General features: G+C 36.9%; 1 protein-coding gene across 3 annotated transcripts in view; it reads right to left on the bottom strand.

Moving 5' to 3' along the window:
- The window catches only part of MBP (myelin basic protein), a 163517-nt gene continuing 154632 nt past the window's right edge, over positions 1-8885 (bottom strand). For 2 of the 3 annotated variants that reach the window (XM_074944736.1, XM_074944738.1), the window contains 4 exons: positions 8237-8272; positions 7528-7560; positions 4134-4259; positions 1-1947 (listed from right to left, as the gene is read on the bottom strand). In XM_074944736.1, the coding sequence (XP_074800837.1) occupies positions 1891-1947; positions 4134-4259; positions 7528-7560; positions 8237-8272 (252 nt within the window). In that variant the 3' untranslated portion in view covers positions 1-1890. The remainder of the gene's footprint in view (positions 1948-4133; positions 4260-7527; positions 7561-8236; positions 8273-8885) is intronic. The other variant, XM_074944737.1, reaches the window with a different exon arrangement.

The following is an 8885-nucleotide window of genomic DNA, read 5'->3' on the forward strand; positions in this document are numbered from 1 at the left end:
TGGGCTGGGGGTGGGGTGGGGTTGGAGCGCCTATGACTGGGACCAGGGAGCCACCCCCTCCTTTCTTTATACCCCACCTTAACCCTCATTATTTGAGAGTGGGATGATGGTAAGGTCCCAACAATGGACTGGCTGGGGACCAGGATGGAAAAAAAGGGATGGGAGGCTGGCAGAAGTCCCCAGGAAAATGTTGAAATGATCATGGTGTTACCTGCACCGTACACTTTTATCTGACGGGTAGTCCCAGACACCTAATAAAATTGCAGCCTGGTTAAACCATATTCACTGTCTCCTGTCCTTCCAGTATAGCCAGACAACAATATAGCTTAAGGAAGATGTAATAGGTATGTGTTTAACAATTTTGCTGTTTTTCCGTTGTCTTTCGTTTCTATGTTTTCCTTCCCTCTCATCTTTCACTGCTGCATATTAATGGACAGTGCTTTAAATCTACAGTAGATTTAGAGACAAAACAGAATTAACAACATACAGTATATGTCAGTTGGCATTAACATTGGCTACTCCTGACAGTCCGTAGTGTAGCTGAAACTGAGTGACAACTTAGCATTAAATATAGAGTCTACAACATACACGCTAAAATAAAAAACACTGAATCAGTAAAGGAGGGTAATCTCAAAAAATATTAAAGTTTGTTATAAAATAGTGCAATTCAGAAGAGCTTTTTTCCTACATATGGTTGGAAATACCATTGCCACATGTGTACATTTTAGTAGATTTGTGAACAATTAATGTTAAATGCTAACTAATGAATTAGATTTAATTTCTATAAGGCAACTACAATGCAACAGTTAAATGTTCACAGTAGTTTACAGTTTACTACTAGTTTGCTTTGGTGCACTGCCATTAAAGGCATCTTTTTAGTCAGAAGACAAGCTTTCCAAGTTTAACACTGCTGCAGTAACAAGAAAACTATTAGTAATTCTAACTTGAGATGTGCAGGACTATCTGAAATCTCAATGCTGAAGGGCTTTATTTCTTTCACAAATTAGACTATTTTTGTTTTATTCTTTAACTGCTAAAGAAATGCTGTTGTAGCAGTGTCTGCATGGAGCAACAGTGACATGCAGTGGTCATGTGCAATCTTAGATGTTTCTTCTTTGGGAATATTCCTTGTTTTTTGTTGTGAGACATTAGTCTAACCCAAGTTTGAAATCCTCTTGCTTTCTCTCTCGGCCACACTTAATTCTAATGGCTTGGGTGTGATGAGCAATTTGTAGAAATAAGGAATTTCCTTATTACTATTGCTTTTCGTCTCATTGATACTGTAACAGCTGCCCTCTTCCACATTTCACATACCTTGAACTCCCGAAGTTTATTAAACCTTTCCATGACTGCCTAATCCTGTTATGAAAAGTAAAATATTCTGAGAGAAGTGACATTAAACAAAAATAAACCCAAACAAAAAAGTGTTCGGATAAACAGTCCTTACAACTTCTGCACATGTTTTTTACAGCAGTATTTAAGAAATCCTTTAATGGCAGTGCTCAAAAACCAAGACAGTTGCTCTGCATTTCCAATTGTGGTGTTCAATGAAAAAAAAAAATCAGAAGACTTGTGGGGCTTGGAGAAAAAATAAATAAAATCTAACATGCAGTTGGGGCATCCTGAAGAAGAATGAATAAAGTGGGGGATCTTGTTATTTTACTTAAAATAATGAAGATAGCAAATAAAAGCTACTTTGTGTGTTTCATTCATTCAACTGTTGGTCAGGGATTGCCAATAGAAGTTTATATAATCCTACTGCACGCACAACTCAAATGACATTAAGTAACAGATTGTTTCTATCTATGTACTTCTTGCAATTATTATTAAAATTTTAGGCAGTTATCTTATGAAGCAGAGTGTGTGATCCTTGAATGGCATCTTAGAACTTCAGCGTCTAGCAACTGGAGAACCAGACCGCGATCCAGGTCGAGAACCAGATCCTCCCTGTGAAAAGAGGAATAAAATCAATTTGATTAGAAAGGTATGGCACGGTGTGGGTGTGTAAGTGTGTGTGTGTGTGTGTGTGTGTATATATATATATATATATATATATATATATATATATATATATATATATATATATATATATACACACACACACACTAATTCCAAAAAGCTAGGTTCCAGTATTACAAACTGGTAGTACAATCCAGAGTCCATTGTTTCTAGTGACAATCTTTGGATAAGCCTGTGTATTATATCACTAAATTAATTGAATGCTTGAAATTTCAGTTTTGCTTCAAAGGGATGATTACTTTTGATAACTGAATTTTCAAGTAGGATGAGTTTATTCTAATTAAACACCTCCATCACTCGCACTTGTGTAATAATTTATTTCCAGTGAGTGGAGTCTTAATTAAGTTATTATGAATCCAGGAAATTTGAGACTGCTGTTTATAAACGAACCGGCTTATGATTGAGTATATACAACAAAAAATTAACAGGAAAGGGAATAACAAAAACTTAACTGTATCTATCAGTTCTTATGCAAGTGATGACACAAGTGTGGAGGGAGGGACAGATTGGGGCCAATATGAAATCAGACTCCAACTGTGAATGCTTCTTTTGGCTTTCTCTGGACATGTATAGAACCTCATTCCTTTTCTTAAATCTCCTTCCAAGTCAAAAACTATCATGCACCACTGAGGGATTATAACTTCTCTTCGTAGTGCCACACATCTATGTACTGTCTTGCACTAAAGCAGACATACATATTTATCTCTTAGTTGGCTTAAATAGGCTTATTTCAATTGTGACTGCTGGTGAGTTTCTGCTGTGTCTGTTCTTGGAGGATATGCTAGAGATGGAAATGATTCATTCTTCTACTTTCCATCTTGAAAGTATCAGGGGGTAGCCATGTTAGTCTGTATCCACAAAAACAACAAGGAGTCTGGTGGCACCTTAAAGACTAACAGATTTATTTGGGCATAAGCTTTCGGGGGTAAAACACCACTTCTTCAGAAGCATGGAGTGAAAAATACAGATGGAGGCATTATATAATGACACATGAAGGGACGGGAGTTACCTCACAAGTGGAGAACCAGTATTGAGAGGGCCAATTCGATCAGGGTGGATGTAAGTCCACTCCCAGTAATAGATGAGGAGGTGTCAATTCCAGGAGAGGCAAAGTTGTTTTTATAATGAGCCAGCCACTCCCAGTCCCTATTCAAGCCCAAATTAATGGTGTTAAATTTGCAAATGAATTTTAGTTCTGCTGTTTCTCTTTGAAGTCTGTTTCTGAAGATTTTTTGTTCAAGTATAGCTACTTTTAAACCTGTTATAGAATGTCCAGGAAGACTGAAGTATTCTCCTACTGGCTTTTGTATGTTACCATTCCTGATGTCCGATTTGTGTCCATTTATTCTTTTACGTAGGGACTGTCTGGTTTGACCAATGTACATGCCAGAGGGGCATTGCTGGCACATGATGGCATACTCTCCTGTAATTGACACCTCCTCATTGAAAGGAGCATCACTGCTGATTGCATTATTTACTGAGAACACAACACTAGTAGTGGGAAATCACTGTATCTGGCTTTAGGGGAAGAAAAATGAAGACTTCATATTATTTTTTGTTTGGATATGGATGTAATAATTGGGTTAGATTTTCATTCGTCTTTTTTTTTTTCCCCTGCCCTTCTTTGGAAACTATTTGGCCATACACGGCCTTTTTTTTTTTTATTCTAAATATTTGTTAGGGATCCAGAGACCATTAATCTTGGGGCACATTACAAATATGTTTTTACTATTGTTACAGACAAGAAAATATTGGGCCAAATTCTGCTCTTAGATAGTCTGCTGTAAATCCAAAATAACTTCATTGATAATTTAAGAAAGTACTCCCACATTTGAGAGCAGGATTTGGTCCCCTTACTCTTGATTGGCATGATCAATCAAATCAGAAATCAGTAGATTTCTATTGTACTTCAGTTGTGAATTTGGTATATAAAACAGTGTCAAGCACAACTTGGTTTCATACAGATATAGTATCTGCTCAGTTTTATTTGTAACTCAAGACAAGTTTTACTCAAGAATATTTGAATGTGACTGATATTAAATAGATCCAGAGAGGCATTTATGCTTTTTCATAGGCTCAATTTTTCACTTATTGTAAGTTTACTTGTACTTTACCAGTTTAAAGATTTTGGAAAGAGTGCCCTGGCCATCATGGTATGATCCCTTATGTCCCTTATAAGCAGATTTATGCTCGGAGAATTTGCCACTTCCTCCATACCCTGGCTTGTGTCCTTCACCTCCCTAGAAGAGAGATCACAGATATCTCAGGTGTGTTGTTCAGACCAGTTACCTTCATTTGCGACTGCTGGAATGCAATGCTTTCAAATTAGTCAAGTAGCTGAAAGTGTGGGAGGAAAAAAATTCTAAATGTGAAAATCTGAGTCCCAAACTTTGGTCTGTAACAGAGAAATCAATAATCAGAACAGGATAGTTGTACTGTCAAATGCATAATGTGAATGGAAAATGAAAAAGGAAGAATAGTAACTGCAACTGTGAGTCTTGAAAAAGAAACCTTTTGACTTAAAAATGTTTTATCCCCTTTAGAAAATTATACTGAATAGTACAAAAGGGTTGGAAGAATAAAAATCTCTTGATCAACATGGAGATTTTATATGCACCTGAATTTCTCCTAAAAGTATACATGACATTTTCAAGAGCTTTTCAAACACTTACACTTAAGTACTAAGATCACTGGTGAAAAAAAGTTGCTTGTGAAAGTCATTTTCTTTCATTATAAAGTAACTGCCCGAGGAGGAGGAGAAGTACTAGAACAGGGTTTCTCAAACATTGTCCCCTTACACAACTAGGGAAAGACACCTCCCACCAACCTCTTGTTGAAAACGTTGTTTACAAGTTGTGATTTTGGTGGTCTATTTCAAACATGGACAGGGTCAGCATACTAACTTCACTTTTTTGCTGAGTAATTTCCACTTCAGGCTCAGCAAAAACAGAACTGTAAACTTGGATTTTTTAATTTTTTTTAATTAATTTAATGCTTATTAAAGTTACCAGATTGAAAGTCCTAGGTTCTAGATCCCTCCAGGTGCAAGCTACAGTGTAATTCAGTGTCCATGCCTAATCACTCACTGGCCTGTTTATGGAGACTACCAATAGTGTGCTGCTGCCAAATGTGATGAGGAAACTTATCGATTAAGAACTGGACTGAGACCATCAAATCAGTTTACAAAGGTAATCGCACAGCTGCCAAATGGTAAAGATTTTCAGAGTCAACCTGGAATCAAACGAGTAGCACAGCAGTAAAAAGGTCCTAATTTGTTATCCTGTCTCCTGAACTACCCAATTGCCCTTCAACAAACAGGTCCTGCTTTTGCTGAGTCCTAAGTAATAATTCCTATAAGAAATGGAAAAAAGAACACTCTCTTCCCTCATTTTCAGTGTACATCTTCTGAAAGAGGTTGAAGCCTCCCCAAGGGGGCCAGGCTCATAATTTGAGAAAAACTGTTCTGGAGCAAAGGAAGTATCTGTATAAAAGATAGTTAAAAGGCAAGAGACAATCAAAGGACAGTGAGAGTGTGTTGCAATTTTGCATCCCTAATTCATTCACAAAGCAGGAGTGAAGTTTATGTGGAATCCTGCTTCCTTGATTTTTCTCTGTGCTCTAAGAGCCAAATTTGTATTTGATTCATTGAGATATCCTTTTGTTGTTAAACAAACAGTAAAGTAAAATGAATAAATTCACAGATCTATTCAGATACAATATTACAGCTATCGATCATGTTAACAAAGAAAGTAAAATTGACTATCTGAACTTATTTGTGTATAGGAGATACTGCCAAGATGACCTAGTTTTAAATTGTTATAAACCTGGCAGGAAATAGCCTTCCTTTCTAAATCTCTTAACTTGTATTAAATCCCATATTCTGTAGCAGAAGTTTCCCAGAAGTCATTGGGCTTGATCATGCCTGTATTGAAGTAAATGGCAAAATGTCACTCTATCTCAATAGACTGGGCCTGCACTGGATTCAATTCTGCAATCATTTAACACTCTCAGCTCCCAATTGCTTCAGTGTGTGGACCTGATGATACAGCCATTGAGAACTCGCATTGGCTTCAATGGGAGTCATGCAAACAGAGCCACTGCCAAATCTAGATTTAATGTTTATAAGAGAGAGAATGCCATACCCAACAGCTGGGAAGTCCATGGCTGTGTTGCCAAAGCTATTAACGTTTCTGCTGACCCACCAGCCCTATCGCAGTGGGCCGAATTCTGTGTGGTGAAGAACATCACCAACACTTACTTGAGTTAGATTGGACCTTCTTGTGAAAGGACTGAGCACCCTTTCACCTGATGCTCAAGATTTTGTTCCTACTACAAGAACAGAAGCAATTAAAAAAAACCTATATATATTGTTTGTCAAATGGAGAGCAAAGTAATTAGCACAAGAACTGAGGCTTTTTTCAGTCTTTTAATAGGCTGTTACAAATATTGAACCTTATGCTGCGAAGTGCTGAATGCCTTTCACTCCCATTCACCTTCTTACATTGTAGGTGGGAACTGAGGATTGGGCTTTCTGAAACCAAAACTTACAGTCCTTCAAAATTCCCATATATTACTGACTTCAAGGGGAGAGTTATTTGAATATTAGCTCCAGGATTTAGGCCTGATGGAGAATTTCAAAAAAAATAATTAAGAAAAACCTTAGAGAAAATTCTTGACAGTGTGATTTTAAGAATTCACACACATTAGTCTTCTGCCATCCCATTGGTTAATGATTTCTCCCATCTCATGAGCACAAAGAACACCAAACCTCTGACTTTGAGAAAATAACTTTTGTGTTCTAGTAAATAACTACACTGATAGAAACCATTAGCATTTTAGAAGCTTTAATATACCATTTAAGATACTTGTGGTAATCTGCCCATGTGTGTAATGAAAGCTGAAGTGAAGTAGAAAATAGGATTTAGTTAGCTGTGAGATAACTGTGCTTGTCTGCTACTCGATACTGTCCGTGTTTTAAAACATAACTGTAGAAAGAGCCTATATAATAAGCAGTAGTATTGATCTCTTCTTTTTAAAAGGGACTGCAAAAACATATGACAAAAATGTACACACTAGAGACAATATTAGCATATAGAAAAATCAGGCTTATGTAAAAAGTTCCCTGGCTCTTTCAACCCTATCCCCAATTCTTCCGCTCCCCGCAAAAAGAAAAGAGAAAGCAGTTAAGTCTTCCAGGAGCCTTAAAGGAAAAGAGGTAGTTTTGCCATGCAGCAGACGTGCTCCATTTGTGCTAAAGCAAAAGAGATTATATCACTGTAAGGTTGACAAGCTTCTGGATAAGAGCAAGCAACAAAATTACGACCATAAACAAACTGCTGTGTAGGAGGGGGAAAGTGGATCAAAAGGAATAAAGCAAAACAAACACCAAAATGAAGACCGAAACATGAATGTCAAGTTGCTGCAGAGGCTTGAAAGGCAATGGTGAAAGATATACTTTGGCCTTGATAGACCAAAATGGCTGTGAATGAAAGCACATTCATCACCTACCCAGCTAAATCTGGCGAGGGATAATCCTCTCCCCTGCATATGTAAGAAACAGAAACAGTGATATGATGATCACCATGAAGAAAAGGGTGCTCAAGATACGTGAGAGAAAAAAGAGAAACAGCAAACAGAGCTGGTCAAATAATAGACGCATAAATTTGTGAACAGTCATTCTATTACATTAAAAATACCAACATTCACAATTTATATTATTTGATCTATAAAGTTAATTAAATAATAATAAAAAATTCTTAAATGATTATTTGAATAGAAAACAGACAATTCACAATTAGAATTATTTGCAAAAATTATTTGACCAGCTTTGGTTTAACAACTCAATTTACTTACAATTAACCACATGGATCTTCTTGTAATCTCACCAGCTACTTATAGACATTCTCAGGGTTTGGCTGAAGAATATGTTTTAAAATATTATGAATAATATTTTACATTTAATTATCAGCTTTCATGAAAGAATCTCAACATGCTTTAGATCAGTGGACAAGCAGTATTATTGCCATTTTACAGATGGCTAATCTGTGGTCATGCAGCAAGTCAGTGTTAAAATCGAGAATAGAGCCCAAGTCTCCTGACTCCTACTCCCCTGTTCTAAACACTGGTGATGATACCTTTTGAGTAAACTAATATGGCCACCTGAACAGGTACATATTTAACCACAATAATTAGATGGGATCTTGGGGAAGACACTTACCTTTGCCTGCACTGGGGGTGGTGTCCTAGGTGACACCTACAGAGCAATAGAAAAAAAAAATTATAAAACACAAGCAGCAATAGATCCAGTACAACCATCAAGGGTTTGCTCTTCATCCTATAATTTGGATAATGTCTGATTTCATCTCCCTTCACATTGTTTTAAGAATACCTTTCAGCTTTCTCAATAGCATATACAGTGGACATATTTTTAAAGTTAATTCCAGTTTTAGGGGTATTCCCCATCTCAAAAAAATTAAAAGTATACTAGAGCCAATAAGATGTTTAGGATTGGAATGAACTTTTTAAGTGCACGCAATATATATTCCTCATTTTAGGTATTTGTCTCCATTCTGCAACACAGCGGTACCTTCCTTTCATGACTGAAGATATTAACATCAGGAATGTTGATCTGGTGAAGCTGATATTAATAGAAATAGTATTAATTAATCCAAATCCATTAGCCTATGCTGTTTAAGGTTTCTTGCACTTCTGTCTTTCTCATGTCTGTCTTTTGGGTTTTCGTTGCACATTTGGGCCTCAGCAGATGGAGAGGTCTGCTTCAAAGAGGATGAAGAAGGGAAAAGGGATTATCTGTGGTGCCAGTGATCATTTCACAGCTGCGATACATTTGAGGCGACTTCTCTCGA

This window comes from Natator depressus, chromosome 2 (genome assembly GCF_965152275.1).
Source record: "Natator depressus isolate rNatDep1 chromosome 2, rNatDep2.hap1, whole genome shotgun sequence".
Classification (NCBI taxonomy): Eukaryota; Metazoa; Chordata; order Testudines; family Cheloniidae; genus Natator; species Natator depressus.